We start from the raw sequence: 26,829 nt of genomic DNA on the forward strand, positions 1-26,829 counted from the left end.
TGAGCAAGAGATGGGGGGCTTCAGCAGATCATCAGATGGGCACCCCGCTTAATTGGTGTTTGATCGATTTAAGCCCATGACACCTCGGGAGGGCTCAACAGCAGATCCAATGTCCTGGATCTGACCTGCTGACCACCACCCGCCGCTGCCGTTAGGTACAGAGATATAGAGGTGTAGCTATAGAGAGGTACAGAGATATAGAGACATCAATACATAAAGATACATAGATATAGAGATATAAATATATAGACACACAGATATGGAGAGATATAGAGGGAAATAGCTATAGAGATACAGAGATATCGCAGTATAGAGATCTAGAGATCGAGAGATATAGCTATAAAGATATATAGATATATAGATATATAGAGATACAGCGATAAATAGATATAGAGATACAGAGATATTGCGATATAGAGATATAGAGACATAGAGGTATGAGATATAGATATACATAGATATAGAGGTTTAGATACATAGAGATATAAGCCAATAGAGCTACAGAGATGTTGAGACATGAAGATACAGAGATCAAAAGACATAGAGATATAGATATATAGATATATCGAGATACAGAGCTCTAGAGATATAGGGGTATAGCGGTATAAAGGTATAGAGATAAAGAGAAATTGAGATACAGAGATATTGACATATAGAGCTATAGAGTATAGAGATATAGATATACAGAGATATTGAGGTCTAGATATATAGAGGTAGAGAGATAAAGAGGTACGGGGATATAGCGATACAGAGGTGTAGAGGTATAGGTATATAGAGATACAGAGCTATAGAGGTATAGAAATATAGAGACATAGAGATACAGAGATATAGAGCTATGGAGATTCAGGGATATAGAGATGTGTATATATATATATATATATATAGATATATAGTGATAACAGATATACAGAAACAGAGATATAAAGGGATGGCCATACAGAGATAAAGAGATACAGAGATATAGAGACAGATGTATAGATATATAGAGATACAGAGATATAGAGACAGATGTATAGATATATAGAGATACAGAGATATAGAGATATAGCTATAAAGAGATACAGAGATAAAGCGATATAGAGATATAGAGGTAAAGTGTTATAGAGGTACAGCTATAAATAAAGACAAAAAGAGATACAAAGATATTTACAAATAGAGATATAGAGCTATAGAGGTATTGTGATATAGATATAGATATACAGAGATATAGAGGTATAGATACATAGAGACACAGATAAAAGGAGCTAAAGAGCTATAGAGATACAGAGATATAGAGGTATGTGGATATAGAGATATAGAGATATAGAGATACAGAGGTATAGAGCTATAAATATATAGACAGATATTAAGAGATATAGAGACAGCGATACAGTGATATAGAGATATAGAAATATAGAGATATAGAGATACAACTATATAGAGGTATGTAGATACAGAGAAATAGATATATAGCTCTATAGAGATATCTATAGAGCTATATAGAGCTATAGATATAGCTATATCTATATAGATAAAGAGCCATCGATATATAGAAGTATAGAGATAAAGAGATACGGAGATATAAATATATAGACACAGATATATAGAGGTATCGAGACAGCTATACAGTGATATAGCGGTCTAGAAAAAGATATATAGAGATACAGAGATATAGAGATGTAGAGACACAGAGATATAGTTATTTAGATCTTATAGTTATATCTATAGAGATAAAGAGCTATCTATATATAGGGGTATAGAGATCAAGATATCGAGACAGCTTTAGTGATATAGCGGGACAGAAATATAGAGCTATAGAGCTACAGAGATATAGAGATATAGAGATATAGCTATATAGCTATATAGATATAAAGATATACAGAGATATAGAGATATAGAGAAATAGAGGTATCGATATAGAGATACAGAGGTATAGAGATATAAAGGGTATATTGGTATAGAGGTACAGATAAAAAGAAAAGACAAATAGAGATAAAGAGATATTGACATATAGAGATTTATAGCTATAGAGATATAGAGGTAAAGACATATATATACAGAGATATAGAGACATTGATATATAGAGGTATAGAGATATAGACATACAGAGGTATAAAGGTATAGATATATAGAGCTCCAGCTATATAGAGGTGTAGATATATAGAGACAGAGATACAGTTATATATGGGTATAGAAATATAGAGATATAGTGATACAGAGATGTAGAGATATAGATAAATACATAAATAGAGATATAGAGATATAAAGAAATAGAGATATAGAGATATTGAGATACAGAAATTTTGAGATATGGCTATATAGGTATATAGAGATACAGAGAAATTTAGATATAGAGATTTAGAGGTATAGAAATACAGAGATACAAATATATAGACACACAGATATATACAGATATAGAGATAAAGTGGTATAGAGAATATAAATATAGAGAAATAGCGATATTGAGATACAGAGATTTAAAGATATAGAGATATAGAGGTACAGAGCTATAGAACAAAAATACAGAGATATTGAGATATTGAGATACAGCGATATAGAGCTATGGAGATACAGAGATAGAAATATAGAATTACAGAGATAGAAATACATAGACACAGATATATAGAGATATAGAGATATAGAGATACAAAGATATAGAGACAGAAATACAGAGATATAGCGATACAGAGCTACACAGAGATATAGAGCTACAGAGATAGAAACACAGAGATACAGAGATACAAAGCTATAAATATATAGCCACACAGATATATAGAGTTATAGAGATACAGCTATAAAGATAAATAGAGATATGGAGAAATACAGATATAGAGAAATATAGATTAGCGATGTTGAGATATTGACATATAGAGATATAGAGATATAGATATAGAGATATAGAGATACAGATATATAGAGACAGAAATACAGCATTACAGAGATTCAGAGATATAGAGATATAGAGATTTAGAGATATTGCGGTATAGAGGAACAGAGATAGAAAGCAATAGAGATACAGAGATATTGAGCTACAGCGATGAAGAGATATAGAGATAGGAATACAGAGATACAGCAATATAGAGATCCAGAGATATAGTGGTATAGAGATATTGAGATACAGAGATATAGAGGTATAGAGGAACAGAGATATATAGCACAATAGAGGAACAGAGATATATAGCACAATAGAGGAACAAAGATATTAAAATACTGAGATACAGAGATATAGAAATATAGAGATATAAATATATAGACACAGAAATATAGAGCTATAGATACAGAGCTATTGAGATACAGAGATATAGAAATATAGAGATATAAATATATAGACACACAGAAATATAGAGCTATAGATACAGAGATATAGAGATACAGAGATATAGAAATACAGAATTACAGAGAAACAGATATAGAGATAGAGATACAGAGTTATAGAAAACAGAGATACAGAGATAAAGAGATATAGAGATACAGAGATACAGAGATATAGATATACACATTGATACAAATATACTGATATATATATATATATATCTACAGATATACTTATAAACTGATATACTGGTATACAGATATACAGGTATACTGATATATACTTTCTGTATATATATACATATATAAAGATATACTAATATACTGATATACTGTACAGATATACAGATATACTGATATATATATATAGATATACAGATATACGTATATACAGATATACAGATATACTGATATATATAGATTCAAGATTCAAGATTCAAGATTTTTATTTGTCACATACATATACATACTTCCATACATATATGCAGTGAAATGTAATGCAACGCACCCGGTGATAGCACACAATAAGTCCTAGGAAAAAGTACAAAAATAAAATAAAATAAAAAGTAGAAAATTCCTTTCTAATAGACCGACTAACTGACTCCTAAAACGTAATACAGTAAGTGGAATACTTATAGAATAAGATAAAAAATATATAGAATAAAATACAATAAAAAATAAATTGAAATAAAATGGAATAGGTTGAAGGAATATGGCTATGTATATACAGATATGTGCATTTAAAGTGGCATGTGAATTAAAGTGGCATGTGAATGTGAATAGAGTGAGGTAGTGTTTGGGATAATACAGCACAGTATACAACAGTACGGCGCAGCAATACGGCATCACGAACAACCCTGAACAGTGACACTGTATGCGGTACAGTATGCTACATACAGTACAGTAGGTAGTGGAGCCTAGTGCATGGCTCAGTTAGGACCCCTGGTGAGGTCAGCATATATATATATATATATATGTGTATATACTGTATATGCTTTATATATATATATAAATATACAAATTGACTTATGTACAGATACACAGCTATACAGATATATTGCTTTACAGATATACATACGTATATATATATATACATATACTGATATACTGATATGCAGAGACTGCACTTACGGAATCAAGCAATTTTTTTTGTAAATGAGTGAAAACAAATCAAAAATCAAATCATCTCCCCCTGTTAAGCAAAGAAACATCTTCTGTAGTGTCTAGTATCTGTGACTACTGCGACTACTGTCACAAATATAATTATATAATTATTATTCTTTATAGGCCCCAAATGTATCATCTTTCTGCAGCTATCTCACTTTTGTTTATTCACTCAATATCTGTTGAACAACTGACAACTTGTTCAGTTAATCATTATTTTCTATTAATCATATCAGTACATTATTAAATAGTAATATTTGTAATAATTAATTTATCAACAAAGCTTTTGTCCTGAAAAATGTGTTAACTTATTAATCACAACGTTTAACTGTTAGCCCCAGACCTTCTGACTTCTGTGATACAGAAGATATGGAACGCTGAGTTAAACGTTGTGATTAATACATTAATAAATTGATATAGCCTATTAATATTGAGCAGGCGACAAAGTGTTTTATTCAAGACGGACAGACTAAATTGACACCAAAACATAGCATCATTTGTGTGAGAAGTTCACCTGGTTCCTAGTTCCTATCTATTTTTCATGATTTGATGATGTTGGAGAAATTCTCTCATGTGGTCGGTGAGGTTCATCTGCCCGCAAAACTGAGAGTATTAAAGATTAAGATAAAGTTTATTCTGAAGAATAGAGAGAAAGATACAGTCACGCTTCAAAGCAGCGTTCTGAACAGTCTGCCCCCCCTTACTGACGAGGAGGGCTTTATACCAAAGACAGGTTGTGTGCCCTTGGTCAGGTGTCATTTACAACACTGACCCTCAACCAACTCCCCAGATTTTACCCTCAAAGACCCTTACAGACGCAATCCTACAACAACAACACAAACACACAAAGCTCTTTTAAGCCCCCCTTGGAGTTATCTTTATCTCTAGACCGGGTTGCTTGAGGATGGAATGTGGTCTGGTTCTTCAGTACGACAATTGACATTTTTTAGAAAGAACAGCCTCTTCATATTCTCTCTGAGACACGCATGAAAACTCAGAGGCAATGTTTTAAAACCACGCAACATACAAAAGGCTTTATTCCTATATAAAACATGTAAAACATCATTCAAACAGTTGATCATGTGCATTTTTCTCTCACAATGATCAACTAAGGTTATATGTAGCTATTGTTATAATTATTTTATTGTTTAATTATTTTACAATGACTAAATGAGTCTGCTTATTAGAAGCACAGAAACAAGGTGGAGATATTTCACGATAGCCTGGGCTGTTAATCCTTCATGATTTGCATTTAATGATTTACCAAGGTATCCAACACAATGTTTGATTGATTTAATTCCAAAAGTAATGTGCTGTTTAGATATGGACGTATCTCATGCGTATGCAATAAAAATGGATTAATAACCTATAAAGTGTGTGTGTGCTCGCTCATGCTATCTAAAAAACCATAAACGTGGGGTTACTTTGTGTATGCATGTGTACATGGGTGTGTGTGTGTGTGTGTGTGTGTGTGTGTGTGTGTGTGTGTGTGTGTGTGTGTGTGTGTGTGTGTGTGTGTGTGTGTGTGTGTGTGCATCGTGTGCATCCATGTGTTTAATCAAAGACATAAAAAACCATGAGCCACATAGGAAATCTGCAGAGGAGGCAAACCACTGACTCACTGTCCCTTTCAAATTGAAATAATAAAAGCACAAACATCACTTTTGCAGTCCATTGTCACAGGCTCAGCAACAAAGAGATATATTGAGGAAGAAAAAATCTAAAATAAAGAAGATGTGCTCAAAACATGGATAGCAATAAGAGTCTCACTACTTTTACAGTCAAATGTTATGACATCATTTCAATGTCATATTTTCAAGACATCGTAAAACAAAATAACAGGGACCTTTAAGGTCTCAAAAGTGATCGGCATTCCGGTCCCAAAAATAGCAACTGAGTCCTTCTCACATCCACCGGGGGGCAGTTTTCTCAAAATGTCCATGAAGCCATAAAGCAGCATAAAAATCATAAAGCCTACATAAATGATAAAGCCGACAGTGTTATGAACAGAGATCTGATGTTTTTGAGTTATCCACAATAATATACCGATCATTATTTACACATTTTTACTCATTTACATCTAACAGGAAGTTTTAAGTAAGAGCAGGAACAGGAAGGAAAGTAAATAATTCCAAAAAAAAAAAAAAAAAAAAATACTTTTCACAGGAAAATCCTCTGATTGGGGTTTTTCTGATTGCAGCCTCTGTCCCACAGTAGCGTTACCTACATTCCAGAGGGATCCACCTTGGGGTCGCCGTTATTTTTTGAACTTTGAACAGAGATCAGTTTTCCAGCTGCTGCTCTCTATAAAAAGGCAGCTCTCAGAGCTCTGGAGCCACAGCAGGTAGCTCAGGTAGACCACTTCTCACCACTAAGGGCTTTTAAAAGCAAGCAGCGCGGTGCAGGTGCGTATACTACTTCTATCACTAGTGAAATGAGAGAAGAGAATAGGAAGGGATTCATGGCGTTTTTTTCTTTTCTTTTTAATTATTACGAAGACCAGCCTGTAACATACTTTAAGTTTGAGGGTAAAACAACTACTTACATTTATGTGGCTATGACGGTGTTTGCAAACTGATACTATTCATATTCAATTTGGTTCATTTTTCACATTGTTGCAGATTTTATCTTACCAAACAAATCTCTTAAGCTTGTACCTGTAGAATTGATTCACAAGCAAACCTTTTTTCATGAGAAGAATTGATTGATAGCAAACTGATTTCAGGACATTGCAATGTTGTAATTCAAAAGTCAGTTTAGTTCTGTTTTAATCGACTAACTACATGGTAAAATGGCCGGTCTTTGGCCCTGCGGTTGAAATCTCTGTTTAAAATGGCATTGTGTTATTTTTGGTAATGATTTTCCCGCTTTTTATTTACCTCACAGCCATGGCTCCCAGGCCAGAAGTGACCGACTCCTCTACGACTCTTGGTATGTTTCCTTCTCTGGAAAAAAAAAAGAACAACCAAAGAAATGCCAATACCACGTTATGTTCTGAGCATTGTACTGTGCTCTGTCAGATAAGAACGACACCGGCTCCAAAGACTCGGTCATGCTGCCGGCCTATTCCTCGGTGGACCTGGTGAATGAGAACCCAGGTGACGCAGATCCCTGGGATCTGCCCGAGCTTAAAGACACTGGAATCAAGTGGGCAGGTGACGCAACCATCATCACCCTCAGGGTGCTTACACGTTACCGGGACGCTAAATGACATACAGAGTCTCCCTAAATCCTCGAGTTGACGTAACGTGTTTTTTACAGACCTGGACACAAAAGGGAAACTCACCAGGGTGCTGATCGGCATCGTCAAGTTCTGTCTTCTCCTCGGATTCCTCTACATCTTTGTGTGCTCCCTTGACGTTCTGAGCTCGGCCTTCCAGCTCGTCGGAGGTAGAAAAAACGACACAATTGACGTGTCGTCAAACCTAACTGAAGAGCGCATTGTTTTTTGTTTTTTTTTGGTGTGTTTTTGAACCGTTGGTGTTTGTGGGCGCGCAGGCAAGGCTGCCGGTGACATCTTCCAGGACAATTCCGTGTTGTCCAACCCTGTGGCCGGACTGGTGATTGGGGTGTTAGTCACGGTGCTCGTGCAGAGCTCCAGCACCTCGTCCTCCATTGTGGTCAGCATGGTGTCATCTGGATGTAAGCACGGATCAAGACACACACGCTCACTCACACACACACACACACAGGCACACAAACACACACACACACACACACACACACACACACACACACACACACACACACACACACACACACACACACACACACACACACACACACACACACACACAGAAAAAGAAACAAATGCACAATGTTGCCACAGAGATCCATGTCCTCAAACAAACTCAGACATACTGTACATGTAAGGATCTCTCTCTCTCGCTCTCTCTCTCTCTCTCTCTCTCACACACACACACACACACACACACATAGAGAGATATATTGAGCCAACTATTGTTGGGTATTTTGGGGACTCACAAATAAAATTCATGTTTCTAGTGCTAGACGTGCGTTCTGCTGTACCGATCATCATGGGGGCCAATATCGGGACTTCTGTCACCAACACCATTGTGGCGATGATGCAGGCGGGGGATCGCAATGAGTTCCGCAGGTAAATCTCGAGGAAGAGAAAACCAACAAAGAAGCCAGGGTATGAACATGTTTGAAACGACATCCGTTTTCGCTTGCAGGGCCTTTGCCGGCGCCACTGTCCACGACTTCTTCAACTGGCTGTCCGTACTGATCCTGCTGCCGCTTGAAGTGGCCACCGGAGTTCTGTACAAGCTCACCGCGCTCGTCATCGACTCCTTCAACATCGAGAGCGGAGAGAACGCACCCGACCTGCTCAACGTTATTACAGACCCTCTTACCGACTCCATTATCAAGGTAACATCAGTTCAAATACCTTGTCATTGGAATCGGCAGTTTCAAAGGTCACAGGCATAATATAAGAATGACTTATTATATTATATCTAATGGTAGTCGGTGTCTTTTCACAAAGCGTGCAATCTCCAGGTTTGATGGCATGATGATGATTCTGCTTCAAATTCTGCATAACATGATAATAATATATTCATGTTATATAATAATATGACATGGCCCACTAACTGATCCTTTGGGTTGAATTCATATCCTTTAGCTGGACAAAGAGGTCATAAGTGATATCGCCACTGGTGACCCGGCTGCAAGAAACAAGAGTTTGATTCAAGTCTGGTGTAAAACTGAGACCAAAATCGTAAGTAGGGAAAGTAATTGATGTCATCTTAATCATGACCCGTCGTGACCAATCAAGACATGTATAAAATACTTGAAACACAACACATAGGAATGGGCGTGTGTACAAAGACGTTCATACATCTTCAAACTTCAAACTGTTAACGATTGACCCTGTGCCCCTTGTGTCTTTATCAGAGGGATTTCAAGTCATGCAGCTTGACTGGCTCGACTCTATAGTTTTATATACATTTGAATTTTGTGTATAACCAAGCGACTTAAGTGTTACTGGTTAAGTTCTTGGTCTTTATTCTCGTTTCATTTAAACCTCAGACTCCCATGAATATGATAGTGGACATCTGCCCCACTGGTGCCACCTGTTGGGAGGAGGGAAACCTGACCTGGCTCCAGGTGAACGTGACGGAGACCATCAACATCAGGAAGTGTAAGGGTGCTTCAATCACTGCATCGCTACGGCTCTAAAAAATGCACCCCTATGCAGTGTTTGCATTTTACCTGATGTGGAAGAAGCTCAGTGAAATACAATGCAAGATGCCTCCTATAGCAAAGACCCCCCTCCCCAGACCTTCTGATAGGAGGACAATGGCTGCCTTTGAGCTTTTATGGTGACTCAGCAAATGCCCTTCTCTCTACCTGCTCAATGGGTCCATTCATTCCTTTTTCCTCAAAGTACCCGAGGCCCAATGGTACCAAAATGGACCGCTACTCCAGTGTCTTGCAGAGCCAGTTTTTAATACTTTTTTAGTTTGGTTCTCAAACAGTCCGAGGTAATGATGGATGGATCTCACTCAATTCTTTTCCAGAACCTTTTCATGAAGCAAGTCATCCACACATAACAAATAATACGCATCTGGCGACTATACCGCTGAGAGATACCACATGTTTAACATTTGTAAATGTCCGTTGCAGGTAGCCATATCTTTGCTAACACTAACCTGCCTGACCTGGCGGTGGGGCTCATTCTCCTGGCCCTGTCTTTGCTTACCCTGTGCACCTGCCTCATCCTCATCGTCAAGCTGCTCAACTCCATGCTGAAGGGACAGGTGGCCGTGGTCATCAAGAAGGTGCTTAACACAGGTACGGAACAACATGCACGTCACTCTGTGAAGTCAATACCTGTTGCCCGTCGCCCTATTTCCTGCCCGATAGTCGACACTTCCTCCTCGGTGGTTGTGTTCGATGAGCGACGCAGGTAAAGCCTCTCTCTGGCGTCTTGCACACCCCCAGGTGCACCGGTCCTGTTGTGTGATAGGGAATGCTCAGGCACAAGTACTGTTTAACAGCTGGCGCAGCGATTATGGTCGTAATGTGCAATCATCCAGTGTTCGCCAGGTTTATTGCTCACCTCATTTAAAAATAGAACTGTTATTGTTTGCCTAGATTTTCCATTCCCCTTCTGCTGGGTCACTGGGTACATTGCCATTTTGGTGGGAGCAGGAATGACATTCATTGTCCAAAGCAGCTCTGTGTTCACCTCAGCAATAACTCCCCTTGTTGGTGAGAAACATTTTCTGTCTTAATACATCTCTACATTTACACGCTATTTGTTCTGCAGTGAAATAAAGAAAATTTGATTTGTTGCAAGTGCATGTGCAGTTTTCTTGGCATGACACCGTGTCTTATGTGTCAAAAGGCATTGGTGTCATCAGCCTTGAAAGAGCTTATCCACTGACACTGGGATCAAACATTGGTACGACAACCACTGCCATTCTTGCTGCCATGGCGAGCCCTGGTGAAAAACTGGGCAATTCACTACAGGTGAGGAGAAAATAAGTTTGTTTTTTTTCTGCTGCAGATTTTCCATGTTTGTTGAAGCCTGAATTTGATTGACTTCATCCATTTCCCTTGCAGATTGCACTTTGTCATTTCTTCTTCAACATCATGGGAATTTTGTTGTGGTACCCTGTGCCCTTCATGCGACTGCCCATCCGGCTGGCCAGAGGGCTGGGTAACCATACAGCCAAATACCGCTGGTTTGCGGCGTTCTACCTGTTCATCTGCTTCCTGATGTTGCCCCTGACCGTGTTCGGCCTGTCCCTGGCCGGCTGGCAGGTCCTGGTGGGAGTCGGCGTGCCCGTCGTCGTACTGGTCATCTTTGTCATCATCGTCAATGTGATGCAGTCTCGCTGCCCGCGCTTCCTGCCCGGCGTGCTGCGAACCTGGGACTTCCTGCCCCGCCCGCTGCACTCCATGACCCCTTGGGACAACATGGTGACCTCCGCCACGCGCTTCTGCCACAGACGCTGCTGCTGCTGCAAGTGCTGCAAGTGCTGCAAGGGCGCTGAGGATGAGGAGATCATGAAGGGCAAGGAGAAGAGTTTGGAAATGTACGATAACCCAGCAATGTGTAAAGATGGAGAGGAAGAGGAGCCCGGCAAGCAGGTTGTCAAAGCCACACACCTTTAACGCGGCATCATCTGCAGTATCTGGAGGAGATACTCCAAGTCATGGTGTGTTTGTAACAGACAAGTAATTATTCAACATTACTCAGGTGATTGGTGATTCCCCTGTATTCGGATAACATCCATGTACTGTAATAAACACTGAGGCCGAAACACTGTAATAAGCACTTCATACTGAAGTGTTACATTACATACTCTGTATATTTTGGCCAAAGATCTAGCTGTGCCTGAAGCAATGTTTTATGTTGTTTTAAATCACTGTTGTGCACAACTTACTCATTGTCTAGAAAGATATGAGAACTGCTGCTACTTTGCAGAATATTAAGTAATTCCCTGAGGAAATGGAAGCATTAAACGCAGCTGGGTTAGAATTTTGTTATTTTTATATATTTAATGATGTGTTATGTATTATGCTTAACTTTTATTGTGGGTGATATAAATAAATGTATTGTGTAGCTTAAAGTATTTCTTATCCAGTATTTAAGACTATTTGATTTTTGTAAATAAATGCATTAATTGAGAAGTCATTGGAGCATTGTCATTTTCTACTGGTCTGTTCAATCCCGCAAATATTTCAAATTAGTTAATTGTTATGATTGGACTCATGGCAAGCACGGCTAGAAACTGGCCATTTTACTTTGTAGTCGTAGTTAGTTGTTTTATAATCATTACACCAATCAGGCATAGAATATATCAAATGCATTGAAAACTACTGGGAGTTGTTATAATAATAATAATAATAATAATAATAATAATAATAATAATAATAATAATAATAATAATAATAATAATAATAATTTATTATTATTCTTATAATAATAATCTTCTTCTTCTTCTTCTTCTTCTTCTTCTTCTTCTTCTTCTTCTTCTTCTTATTATTATTATTATTATTATCATTATTATTATCATTATTATATTATTATATTTAACTTAAAACACTGGACTATGTGGCTTTGGACAACAAGGAAAGCGTGTCTACTCCCACAACACAGTGGTTGGTCCAGTCTCTGACTTTTTGGGGTTTGAAAGCAGATAGTCAACATGACACTCAGAACACTTCAATCAAACAGGGGGAATAAAAAAATCTTTAATGATTTAATTGACCATTGATTTTATTGACAATAAAGTAATACATTTTCCATTACTTTGTTGTTAAGGGCAAGACATGGTTATGAAATTCTAATACCACTTGGATCTCCCAAATGAAAACTTTATTAATAAAGGTATTAATAAAGATACAGCCAAGATATTTAAATGCATTGCCATTGGAAGTCTATAGTAAATGTGGATACTTGAAATTGAAAGTGATTGGAGCTACAAAGTCAATACATACAGGAAATACAATTGTGTTTCATACTTTGTGCATTCATAAATATGGTTTATTTTTATATGAACAGTTTGTTTTTGCTAAATGACATTGTAAAGCTGACTTATTTCTTTGTCTCTCTATGTAAATTAGCACATTGTTCTACTGCTGTATTGTAGTTATGACAGTAATTGTCTGGGTATTAAAATAAAGCTTGCTTCGGCACTAAATCCAATGTTATTCTTTCACCAATAAAGGAAGCCTGATGAATTGAGTTCATTTAAAGATTTCCTGCAGTTTATCTTCAGTTCAACCTGGAACATATTTGTGCAATTTCCAAGGTGTGCTGCATGTACAGGCCAAAAATGTACCACAGGCACGGTTCTACAGGCTTGAGGATAAAAAACAGCAAAAATGCACCATGAAGAAGAGGAAGTTGGTATAGTTAAATATTGCTCAATATTTGTCAAAAAAGGATCAACTAAAATCTTTTCACTATTATTCCCAATTGTATTTATAGACTAAGCATAACAAATACACTTATCAGTTTACATAAAAGCTAAGATACAATATATTTATTTTCACATAAAATGGCATAAATGTGAACCCCCCTTCTTTTTGGTTGAACCCTTTAACTGCAGGTGGTTGTGCCTGAGCACTAAACTGTATTGTAGTTTTGGCAGTTTTTCTATCATCTCCACGACTTTGATTCTTTTCTTTTTGTGGCAGATTTCATTTTTTAAATTTGTAATCCAATTTTACAGCCATTGGATGTAAGATTGAGATTTGAAGATTTGAGAGTCTTACCAGCAACATATTAAGAGGGTTGGATTTGCATTACATTAAATTAATGCATTATATTATTGGATTGTTTGTGAAGTATTACTGTATATAGAGGTGCGGAATTCATTTTATTATATTTTATTTTATTTTATGTTTACTTAGTGGAAGTCTCTTTATCATATTATACTAGATTATCTGTATCCGAGTGTTTGAGAATAGAAAATATAATCAATATGTAATAATCCATATTTGTTTTACATGAAGTTTCCAGCCAGGCATTATAATGAACAACCCTTATCAGTTGGTTTTGAAACCACAAGACTTTCTGACTTTTTTGAGGAATTTTCTTTCATTGAAAAATGTACTGGTGGACAAAGGGTATTTTATTTTAATCCTTACCGTGCCATATAGAGACTAGGGTGTAGGATGATTCCCAGGGTCCCGCCATATTTGATTTTGTATATTTAGTATATTGTGTAGGCCTGTTTTTTCATTTGCACTTTAAGCTGTTATTGTATTTTATTATGAAGCAACTTATCTTATTTCACTGTAAAGCCCTTTTAATTGCCCTTGTGTATTACAGTAAACGTGATGTATAAATAAATTTACCTTACCCTGCTTTTTAATAGGGAGAGCGAGAGTGAGAGTTTAGCAGCACAGTAAATAAATTCAATAAATACTAGGCATACAGTAAATTATGTTCAATCTGAAGCAGTAAATCAAATCACTGAGCAGCGGCACTGGTCAAAGTGCCTGTTCCAAAGGAACCGAAAGATTCAAGGCCACATTAATGAGTAGCTTAATGACTCATGATCAAAATCGAATGGATATTAAAAGAATGTTTGTGAAAATTATTTATATAATAATAATAATAAGAAGAAGAAGAAGAAGAAGAAGAAGAAGAAGAAGAAGAAGAAGAAGAAGAAGAAGAAGAAGAAGATGAAGAAGAAGAAGAAGAAGAAGAAGAAGATGAAGAAGAAGAATTGCTTTATTTAAACAGCACATTCAAAAACACAGTTTACAAAGTGCTTTGACAGATGAAATAAAAGCAGAGTGCTCAGATCATGAATTTAAAAGGCAATTAATAAGCAAATAAAGAGACAAAATAAAATAAATACATTAATAAATAAATAATAGAAAATACATTAAATAAAAAACCCATCACATAAAAACAGATCTATAAAAGAAGGTTTTGAGAAGTGATTCAAAAGAAGTCACTGACTCCGCCAACTGAATCTCCTCAGGCAGGTCGTTCCAAAGTCAAGGAGCCCTGACAGAAAAGGCATGACATAATAACTTTGTCCAAGGGTAGGTATAGTATTTGTGCCATGTGTGCTAAATAAGTGCTAAATATACACGTTATGACATTAACAGATTAGCATCATTGCTTGCCATTGATAAATAACATAACTTGCACTGATGGATTTGTGAATAAAACAAAACAACCAAAGAGTAGCACCACATTTTCTGGTTTTCAGGGCCAAGGATCAAAGGTTAGATCAAGATTCAGTGACACAATATGTAATATTTACATTACTGTACTCTTTACAATAAATTAGATAAATAGATAAATAAATAAACAAATAACCCAATTAATTAATCAATAAATTATTAATGGACGAAAAAATACATAAATAAATAAATGTGTGAATAAATAAATAAACAAATGAAAGAATAAACACACAAATTAATAAATTCATAATTTTTTTAATTGATTGATGGTCAAATAAATAAATAAATAAACACATGAGCGAATAAATAAATAAATAGATAAATAAATGGCGTGGTGCATTAACTAATTAATTAATAAATAATAAATAAATATACTGGTATGTTTCAAAGCAATAAATCAATAAATAAATAAATAAATGGCGTGGTGCATTAACTAATTCATTAATTAATAATAAATAATAAATAAATAAACTGGTATGTTTCAAAGCATTTCAATTTGTCAAGTTTTATTTCACACAGACATACACACACACACACACGCACGCACACACGCACGCACGCACGCACACACACACACACACACACACACCAGATTCCTGATGTGCATTGAAAATATTATCGGTGTTAATTAACTACATGTAATGTTTTCAAAGTTTCCACCACTGCTTTTACGCTGAAACAGACAGAGAAGACAGGAAAGGCCACGATTGAAAGCACAAGACAAAACGACACGGGCAGCGTGAGTCGGTGGCTCTCGCTGTTTACAGTGTGAAACTCCTTATTTAACTAATAACAGCTCTGCTATAAACTCCACCATCATCACAACAAGCTCTTAGAAACTGTAAATAACAGTTAGGAAATGGAACAACATATTTGCTAATAGTTTTCTTGAGTAAAGCTGATGGAAACAAAATGTCTCCGGGGCGTGAGCACAAGCACGGTACGACCTCTAGGGCTTGCAAGTATTTTTGTGTCAGGAAGTTGTTTTGTTTGGTAAGGAGAAACGCAGCTTTACAAGCCAAATCTCCGGTTGTAAGCACGTGCTAAATGAGGGGCTAAGTTATAAAAAAGAACTACCAGTAAAAACGCAGTAGCCTGGTGTGTTGTTGCTGTAGGAAGGGCTTGGTGCAGGACGCTTATAAGAGAAAGAGAGAGAGAGAAAGTGAGAGAGAGAGCGAGAGAGAAGGAGAAAGTGAGAGAGAGAGAGCGAGAGAGAGAGAGAGAGAGAGAGTGAGAGAGAGATATAAGAGCCCAAATCTGGCCTTAATAACTGAGCTATTAGAACCCAGCCTCCTCTCACACCTCCATCAATCACGCTCCATTTGGCTGATCAACACTTTAATCGACCATAGAGGTTTCGATCGCCATTTATTTTTAAAATATGGCAGCGTCATGAAGAAGATAAATAATTCTGCCAGTAATACAGTATATAAATATTACAAAGGTGTCAGTGTTTTCTATGAAATGCTATCCGCTGTCATAACCTTTCATTTAATTTAATTTTGTGCATCATATTTAGTATTATTTATTTCGTTATTTTTGCCTATTGATTTTTCTTTTTCTAAGACAATTCATCTTTTTTATGCTATTTGTCTGGGCAGCAATGCAGCAATCCTTACCAAGACAAATTCCTCGTATATGAACACTGTATGAACTTGGCCAAATAAATTTGGATTCTGATTCTGATTCTGATTGCATTGCTACTCCATCTAACATTGCCGGTGAGTGTCCAAAAGAAATCATCTGTGTTTTGCACTGATGAAGTGCCTCACACAACGGAAAGAAAGGGGAGTGAGAAACGGGGAGACCAGCTCACCTTGAAATGCAAAATATGTCAAAATTAAGTTCATTTCTAAGATAAGATAAGATAAACCTTTATTAGTCCCACACCAGGGATATTTACATTGTTCCAGCAGCAACAAGGAGACAGCAGAAAATAGAGAGCATATCAAGGTAAGCACTATAAACAATATAAAATATATAGAAAAAACCCCACAATAAATAGGAACCAGACTACTAAGTGTATTGCACATATATTGACACATTGCACACCGGGGATTGCACTTTCTTTCTTTTTTTTTCTTCTTTTTTTCTATATAAAAAAAATTGCACTTGGACTTGCACTTCTGCCGCTTCATCTGTTGTTTCATTTCCCATTAAAGGGGACTTTTTCAGTGCTTGTGCACATACATTTGGGTCTCTGATGGGCCTACTAACACGCAAACCGTGAAATATGACAATGCAGTCAGTTTTTTGTGGGCTCCATGTTTCACAAAATATGTGATTCAACAAGCCGTTCAGATTTGCATCTCCTTCCTTTAGAGGCTCATTACAATTAGAACCGCCCTCCGTCTGAGAAATACCTTTGCGAAGGTGCGTCGTTTTTTTGGTGCATGCGCCGGACCCGCTGGCATTATGATTAGGCTGAGGGCTTGGAAGGTAAGCGTGGGAAGTGCTGTTGGCTGCACAGACCAGCACAAATCTTTTAAAAGAAAAAAGAATCGACAGCTCGATGTCAGATGATGGAAATGTAAGTATTTAAATAAATAATAATTGCGTTGTGTGTTTCTCTTGCCGTTTTTGAGGAATACCTGTCAGCCCTCCCGTTTTTCCTGGGATTCTGCCATATTGGTCGGCGGTGCACCACGCGATCAGAGCGATCTCCGCTCCGTTGTGCGATCCACCGAGCGTTTCTCTAGTTAAAATGAATAAATCAGTGTATTTTTTATTGTAGATTAATTTATTTTCCTCCATTTCCTATATGAAACAAAAAAAAAAAGCCCCACGTTGATGTAGGTTTGTCTGTATTGCCTGGCGATGACTTCATCCTGCGTTGTGTTCCAGCAGACGCCGGCTTGACTGACAGAAAATGTTCTCACCCTGACAGTTGATTTTAAACGCTCTGAGGATGAAAAGAAGCAATTATACGACCGTGCACCGTTTATAATTTCAGGTAAATTGTACACATGTTTTCTAATGAAATGGAGGGGGGTGGGGTGTGGGGGGGGGTGGGCTTTGCAAAGAAAGGGGGTGCGGTTTCAAATGAGGATTACAAAGAATTATGTAAGGATCATGTTGTGAGCCAGAGCAAAGCCATTATCCGGGGAAACCCTACCACCTTGTGGCAAAAAGACAATCAGCGACTGCACACGGGTTCATATAGAATGTGTGTTGCGTTCATGACTCCAAGAAAAGAGGATATTTATAACTTTCTGCTGACTTACCAAGAAAGATCTGCACGGGCACGATTATGATGACAACGACGATACCCAGAAGAGATACGTACATCTATAAACAAATAGACAAGGGGGATTGAAGGTTCTTTCTCCCCATTCCTCACTCTCATATCCCTTTCTATTCATGCTGACAGGATAAATAATTAATGTGAGTGAGTGTATAACATATTGAACGGAGGGGCTGCAGTCATTATCTTGAATTCCTTTATTATTCCAAATGAGAGGGTTGCATAATACATACCAATGAGAGATGCACACCGTTCTGACTCATCTTCCTCAAGGCCTTTCCCGTTAGGACTCGCAGAAAAGCTAAAGAGCAGGGAGTTTCAGATTTATCGTCCTCGACCCCTACACATCTTTACAAAACAAGAGCTGAAACGAATGAAACGACACCGCGACGACATTACAATCACACATGCACTTATGTGCACGTACTTCAATTTAACCTAAGAATAACCCCGGAAAGCCCGTCATTTATTTTTTGTTCGGGGGAAATACCTTTGAGAGATCTCATCCTTGCGAGAAATCATCCACCAGAACGGCCATCTCTTCATGAGGTGAAACATTAAACAAGCCTGGGATGCTCGGGGGGCAGAGCGTGCCCTTCTTGTGCCAAAGCAGCCGAGCTGTACACTCCCCGCAAGCCAAGTTCTGCAAATGAAATCATGACACTTTGGGTGGATGAGGTTTTCTTTTCCCCTGCGAAGGTTTCTCTGTAATTCCGTTTGTTGTTTTTATTATAACAGGCTCAAGCCAGCGGAAGGTTAATTAAGTTTATCATTGCGGTGGGTGGCGAGATTACAGTGAGTAAATGTGTCACCTGAGGACAGCCTACGAGAGCGGCGCCGCTGTACATCGATACGGCCTGACCCGCCGAGGATAATGAGTCACCGTGGCTGGCGGAGGAATAGTACAAGCAGTCTCCCATTTTAAGCACAGCTAAAATAATAGTGAAACAACAAAAGATTGGAAGATAAACAAGATGAACCAGATACACCTCGACAGAGAAGGTTAGGCATTTCCCAAAAACGATAAGAACTCACCAGAGGAACGGGGCTCGTGATTCAATACAGAACGGTTATGATACCTCCGCCGGCAATCAGGAGGTAAACTGCAACTCCTGCAATTCAGGAAAGGAAAAGTGTGTCAAAGAGTCTGTCAAAGACTGTCTTTTATCATTGAATTATTTCCCCCCTCCTGTGGTACATTGTCCTAGAGTAGATAGAATTTGGTGAAATGTGGGACAACATACCTCACACCACCAATGGTCTGCGGCAAACCAAGACCGGTTTCCGCCGCCAAAAAGTAATTTACAAGAGCTTCGCCTGTGAAGTTTAATTTCTGCGTTGTTTGAATGTGAAAGAAGCTGTAGTGATAAGAGCTAGAGGATGTGGACAGGTGAAAAGAAGGTTAATTGAGTGACAAGTGAAGAGAAGTGATTAATGTCCTTAGCAGCAGCCCTGGAGAGACACTTTGACAGCCTTTCTGACCAGGAATCCAAGTAGTCTATTGGTGTTGAAGACATTTGTATGCATCCTACATGACATGATTAATACGATGTTATGGTATTTAAGCACACAATATAAAAACTTGTAAAAAAAAAAACCACATGCACACACGATTCCGTTATATAATTCATAATACACAAATTACGACATTGTGTGTGAGGCTCTTACCGTAGTAACACTGCTTAGCAGGGTTACTACAATATGTGGCAGACAATAACGCCACACACATTCACTCCTTATTTTTAGATATGCAAATATTAGGTTCCGTCCTTGAATTAGCCACTGTCATTGAAATGAGATGCCTCTTTGCTGCAGGCTGTAGTGCAACAGCCCATAACAAAGCTTTCTTTGGCAAGCCGATGAAAGCCTCTTACATCACAACACTCTCCACATCCTGAGACACTCCCTCTAGGCTTCCGGCAGACAGGTACCAGGCTGCCTCCACAGATGCCGCTGCGTGGCCAAACTTAGATGCATTAATGAAGAGCTGGAACGCAGCCGTCTGTAGGCGCAGCGACAAGCAATAGTTAAACTGTCACGAGAAATGGAGCTATGGAACAGAAGAGGACTTCTCATCATCGTCACCAGCCGTCGGAGATTTAAATGAAATGCATGTTACTTTAACTCAACCAATCCAACCCTGTTGCTGCCCCCGCCTCCACTCCATCTCCACCAGTGTCAGCTCCCATCTCCAACTCACCTCCATCAGTATCCAGTACCACCCATTTTCTGCAGAACACCTGGCACCTCCGGTTCTCCATCACCAGCCGTCCTAATCTAGTCCGTTGACTCATGTGTGTTAAATTCTACGTTGTGTTCAATCTAGTCTTTCCCGATTGACCCATAATCTCAACATCCATTAAGTTTCGACTGAGTTTCAGGATCCAAACCTCATTTCTCTGTCGATAGCCTGTGTGGTTTCCTTTCAGGTGCTATATTCCCAGGTTAAACATGGCGTCGCCACTCCTGTTGAGTGCAGCTCGTTCCAAGTACTTCGCCTCAGCTCTGGGGTTTTGAGTACAGCATTGTGGTACTGTACCATCCCCAGCGTTAAAAGCTTGAGTTGAGCCCTAAAGAATGGAGGTAGAGGGAGATAATTACTGTATATGAAAGAACACATAGTTAACATACATGTGCAGATAGCCAACAACAAAACACCTGTACCATTGCTGCGGTTTTCTCCAGAAGCTTAACAGCGACAGCGACAGTCAGTTCTTCTTCCTCCCTTGGCCCTGAAGCAATAAATATTAATCAGTAAATTTATAAAATCGATGGACACATCGTTCCCTGTCACATCTTCACGCACCACACAACATCTTTGGAATTGCCACGCTACCTTCATCAAAGGAATGGCCGAGTCGTACATCGCCGCGGGGTCCCTCATCCGCATGGCGCTCCTCTCATCCCACCTGGCCACGGTCACCTCGTCTTTCGAAAAAATCCATTTTGTCCCCAGAAAAACACTGATCCTCAACATTTCTAAAGAAAGAGAAAAGATTGTTTCGAGATTGATTCGGTACATTCTGTTTCTACTCATCCAAAAAACTATTTATAAATAATTTAACAAAATATGACTGTGGCGGACCAAGGGCCGTGGTCAAGCCGTGGCTGCAGACGGCAGCATGGCTCCCTTTCCTTTGTCTGTCTTGCAGAGGGCTCGTCAGCCGACCAGGACAGAGAGTGGAACGCCATTCTTCCTGCGCCCGAAATCATCATCATCATCGTCATCATCATCATCATCATCATCATCATCATCATCATCATCATCATCATCATCATCATCTTTATTATTTATTATTTATACTTCTGGCCAGCGAGCCTTTGTGTTCATCTGCATAAAAACTCTCACCATGTTGCACCACAGCAAGAGAGACTCAGCCTCCCTCCCTAAACCACTACCTGGGTATAAAGGTACAGTATTGTTCAACGGACAATTTGGACATGTTTTTTGTACAATGTCTGTAAGGAGAAAAAAAAGTTCTACTACTCTTACATAAAAATGCTTCTATCGATTGGATAAAACCAACTAATTTAAGCAACTATGACCACTATAGGTAAAATGGCAGCCCAACAGATCAATCACAAAGCAGCAGAAGGCAGGGTTACGTGTGGTGCATGTGCGGTACCTGAGCTTCTGTAGCTCCGTTCTTTGCCCGAAATTTAAGAAACTGTATGAAATCACTTCTCTCCTCTCTCCTCCAAATAACGTTTTGATTTAATGCAATGGTAACGCTACAGATACTAACAAAATGCCAATGGATTATTATTATTATTATTATTATTATTATTATTATTATTATTGATAATAATAATAATAATAATAATAATAATATTGTATTTATCTTTATTATTACTATTATTGATAATTGTAATAACGCATAATAACAACAGCAATAATAATAATGTATAATAACAACAACAGCAATAATAATACCAATCATAATAACAATAACAATAATAAGCATCATCATCTTCAAAATAATGATCATCTTATTCATCACCATAATTATTATCATAATATTACAAGTAATTATAAACTTCTTACCTGACTGTAGTGAAACTTTGCTACTACACCAAGTCCCAACGTTGGTATAGTAGCTGTAAGCCACATCCAGGTGTTTTGGAAAGCCATCGATTCCCTGCGTGTGTTTGTAGCCCATGTGCATCAGCACTAAATGACTGTCACCCAACACACCCATCAAACTGTACACGTGACCCTTAAAAAACCCAGAGGTTAATACATTTAAATGGCGTCTGAAGAAGTAACCGGTCACTTGTCATGAGTTCGAAGGTGACGTGTTCTCCACCTGTTGTTCATCCTTTGAGGAGCCAAGACCAGCATGGTGACCGGCTGCCAACAGGAGAGAGGCTCGGTCATGTCCAAAACAGGAAGACGCCTCCAGAAGAGCTCTCAGAGGAGGTGAACATTGGGTCTCGGCGTAATCCGCATTGAACATTTTAACAGCAGCATACTTAAACACTCGTCTCCTGAGGTGTCCAAGGGTGTTCCTGTCCCAAGACGCGGCGGAGAGACGAGTGAGACAGACATTTAATTAATAATAAACTTGTAATTATGAATGTACAATTTAAGTAATTTATATTACCGGTTTTAAAGTCCTCTTCTTGTGTTTGCAAGAATTTTAAAAGTACACCGTGCTTAACTTGTGCTTTCCAGGTCCATGTTTGTCTGCATCTGGTCTCTTTGAACTTCCCCCACAAGCTTGTGTTGGAGTGTTGCAGAAACCTGAAATTAACAGTGAAAATATTATACACTTTTATTTAAAAGTGGGCCGGTCATAGCAGTTACCGCATTCATTAAATAGAGATAAAAATAATATTTTACCGTTGGTTGAGACCACATAACTATCAATCACCGCCTTAATGAAAGAGACCTTAAATCCCTTAAGCTCTCTAGAGTTTTGATGAGCTATATTCAGATTTTCCCTACGTGCTATCAGGGAAAAGAGGATGTTTCACCTGCAACGTCGTGGAAGTGTTTAATCGCAATGCTGGATTAAAAGAAAAGGTATTTGTGCAGATACTATTTCAAAATGTGCTAAATATTTGTCTATTTTGCATACTGTATATACCTTATCAGTTCTAAGGCGATAATATTTAATTGTCCCAAAATACCCATAGATGCCAGGCATGTACTTACCTCCTCCAATCACAAAGTATCCATCAGTGTCATCGTAGTGAAAGCTGTTCCTAAACCTTTTCATATAATTGACACAATAACAATGTCAAAATAATTCTTCAGAAAAGTGTGCGTAATGCTATCGAAGGTGTATTTCTATTTATAAAAATATAAATTTGAATGTCTAAAACAGAGATATTCAACCTTGGGGTCATGACCTCATGTGGGATAACTTGATATGCACACAGGGTCACACCGGGGGCATTTCTTAGACTGATATATTTGTACGTATTTGATGTTTCGATATAATCCGCTTGGAGCTCACTCCATGCTTTATTATTTCATAAAAGTAGCTGCTGCGATGCTCAAATTCACATGTAACTGTTTCCCAATAGGCAATGGAGAATACATAATAAAAAAGGTTGCTATTTAGCCTCCATCTGTTACTTACGGGCCTGAATGTGAATTATAGCGCATGAAATAAAAAAAAAAATTCAAACTATCTTCTTTCAAATTTCGGGGGTTTGAAAACCCCCTTTTCCAATAAAAACGTCAACCCTTTTCAGAATCCTTCACTAACAAGCCCATGTCAGTGCTGAAGAGCTGAGTTGGACATCTGCTGAACTTAGTTTTAACCTCCCGTTTTGGGTTCACATCAGAATAATTTGGGGAAAGAACATACATACCGCTGCATTTAATTGCGTTCCATTAAAGATCTTACTGGTGTCTATGTTTACGGCTTTCATCCTTCCGTGTGGTTTCCAACGTCACCTAAAAGTCGGACAAGATAAAGTGGGAGGGTGTTGACGTACGGATAAACCCACTCGGCTGTGAACGACTCTGAATTTCATTACACACTGCAGTCGCCTGTAGTTTCCGCCTGCTGATGAGAAACCATTTTATAGCTGGAGAAGACGAAGAAGAAGAAGAAGAAGAAGAAGAAGAAAAATAAGAAAAAAAACCTTCCTCGCAATGCAAGCATTTCTACAGGAAAATAAGACGAGATTTTGAGCTGGATTTGTATTTCCATTCCTTATCCCCACTCCTGGAGGCACCTGCTGCGTGGCGCTACCTCAGAGTCCCGTATGAAACAGTCGACTCTAATCCATGTCCACAGGGGCAGCGCCGCATGCGATTGAAAAGCTTCATCCTCGCCAGTTGTTAAGCGAGCCTGAATTATATCCCCTCCATGAAAGATGTACAACAGTCATATCCTTCATTTCACAGTCGTATATTTCCTCCACACTGTGGGGGATACGTCTCACTGCAGTGGTGGTCTCCACACGCGCATAAAACAAGCAGGTTCACTCAGTTCCATCACCTCAACAAATACTCCATTACTCATGATAATGTCTAGACCGTGAGGTGTAACCCCGCTAAAACTAGGGTTAGTGTGTGTGTGTGTGTGTGTGTGTGTGTGTGTGTGTGTGTGTGTGTGTGTGTGTGTGTGTGTGTGTGTGTGTGTGTGTGTGTGTGTGTCGCTCCATCCCCCACCTGTGGCAGTGAGCTGCATCCAAAACAGAGTTGTATTCGCTGGTCCTGTTGATGGGTTGGATGATCCCACGCACTTGGCTGCGACAGCATTTCAGTAGGTAGATCCGCACAGACGCGGCGACGCTGAGGAGCCAGCACTAAAACAAACCGACAACAGCAGAAACAAAAAACGAAATAAGAAATGTTTTCGTCTTTGTCTGCCTAGGCGTGTGAGGTTAAACTTGAATCAGTGGAAACTGTTGATCCCTGTATCTTTTATTGACGTAAGCAAAACACTTATGCTCTGATAAAGAGGCTTTGTGACTCCTATACTGAGGATGAAGTGAAAATAAAGGTGGAGTTGGTTGTATCGGATGCCGCAAGCAATGATCCTATCAGCAAAAAGCTGATAAAACAGAAACCTCTCTGATTTGAAATTACTTTCTTATTTGAACCTCTTGAACTCTTTGAACCCACTTCCATCTATCCTTCCTTCCATCCACCCTTCCAGCCATCCTAAGTATCCACCAGTATATTTTTTAATGGATAGCGCATTATCACCAGAACTCTTAATGACAGGGAACACATGTAACCTTAATGAGCCATATCCTAACATCATAATGTAAACTACTAAAATGTGAGGATATCTCGTTTATTTCCAGAATATCCTTTGACATTCTTCAAGATGTGTGCTTGCCGGATTATACAACTTTATAATTCTGGTCAGCTGCTACACTATAAGATAAGCTGCTATAAGATAAGGAGATAAAAAACGATTGGTCCCATAAAACAATCTGAGTTAAAGTTCAACCCGGGTCGTTTCACAGCGTCAAGCCGTCACCTCTCCAGGTCTGTGTCAAAGTGCTCCCCAGTGCTGGCGAACGGGAAGTAAAGCATGTCTATGGTTCCTGGGTACAAAATGGAAGAAAAATAAAAAATACAAATCCTTGGTACAATTTGTCCCACATCCCCCTCTCCTACAGTAGTAGTTGGATGTGAAGGCTGCACCAGGTAGTCTGAGAACCTGACAGGGTGATTGAGGCCTGACCTGACCTGTGCGGACACCGTAAGATTTTGTCTCTGGTCAGCTGCCACATCAGCTCAGCGGACCAGGAAGGGCGCTCTACGGGGGGTCCGGCTGGATGCTGACGGGTCGGCGTCGTCTCCGGGACCCCGTGGGTGCTTGCCTCGGAGGAGTGGACCGTCCTGGGCCTTAGAGCGGACGCAGGGACAACCATAACATGCCTGTTGAACACTGGTTAGGATAGGACGGAGGGAGGGAACCTGAGTCGCACCCGGTAGATGCTGGTTCCTGAGCATTCCTGAGACGTCTGCCGTTGCGCTCGGGACGGAAACAAACTCGCTACAGTCGCCCTGGATGTTCCCCTCAGTGCGAGGTGTTGCCGTGGCCCAAGAAACACATTGCTCCTGGAGGATAGGAGAGGAAATGAAATGTACCCTGTGTTTTAATGACTTACGATGCAGACACACAGCACACATCAGACACTCAACGTGTTTACTAAACTGATGTTGCATAGATGTTCAGACTTAGAAGATTAAAAAACTATATTGCTATATTATGTACTGTATACTGTTATATCAGGGATAATCACATTCACATGCTTCAGGGTAAACAGAGTAAATAGAGTCCTACAACAATATAAATACAATATAACAGCAGCATATCCAAAAACACTACAGTTTGCTCCAGTCGTTTTTCCACAGACAATGAAAGTCACCGTCCTGTTAAGTGAAGCTCGCCTCCACTCTGTCTTAAGATCACTAAACAAGCTTGGCTGAGAACTTCATTTTTACAAAGTGTGACATCTAACTACCT

The 26,829-nt window shown here is 38.8% G+C and overlaps 1 protein-coding gene and 1 pseudogene across 2 annotated transcripts; one reads left to right on the plus strand and one right to left on the minus strand.

Annotated features, from left to right (window-relative positions):
• Positions 1 to 7,343: 7,343 nt before the first annotated feature.
• On the plus strand, positions 7,344 to 11,601 carry LOC307227987 (sodium-dependent phosphate transport protein 2B-like; the record flags this gene model as incomplete). The annotated part of the gene is made up of 12 exons (XM_079997447.1): positions 7,344 to 7,386; positions 7,476 to 7,610; positions 7,717 to 7,845; positions 7,954 to 8,097; positions 8,461 to 8,572; positions 8,652 to 8,847; positions 9,101 to 9,196; positions 9,508 to 9,619; positions 10,105 to 10,272; positions 10,576 to 10,692; positions 10,829 to 10,953; positions 11,047 to 11,601. The coding sequence occupies 12 exons, from the start codon at positions 7,344 to 7,346 to the stop codon at positions 11,599 to 11,601; spliced, it is 1,932 nt and encodes a 643-aa protein (XP_079853573.1).
• A 6,596-nt stretch (positions 11,602 to 18,197) lies between these two features.
• Positions 18,198 to 26,230, minus strand: LOC307227997 (protein sel-1 homolog 3-like; annotated as a pseudogene). The gene is made up of 15 exons: positions 26,041 to 26,230; positions 25,834 to 25,900; positions 25,014 to 25,136; positions 24,592 to 24,704; positions 24,241 to 24,290; positions 23,473 to 23,596; positions 23,331 to 23,359; positions 22,690 to 22,891; positions 22,428 to 22,599; positions 21,219 to 21,345; positions 20,773 to 20,952; positions 20,257 to 20,384; positions 19,195 to 19,270; positions 18,363 to 18,426; positions 18,198 to 18,256 (listed from the first exon to the last, which is right to left on the minus strand). The product of its transcript is annotated as a protein sel-1 homolog 3-like (transcript).
• Positions 26,231 to 26,829: the final 599 nt, after the last annotated feature.

This window comes from Zeus faber (assembly GCF_960531495.2).
Source record: "Zeus faber genome assembly, chromosome: 1".
Lineage (NCBI taxonomy): Eukaryota > Metazoa > Chordata > Actinopteri > Zeiformes > Zeidae > Zeus > Zeus faber.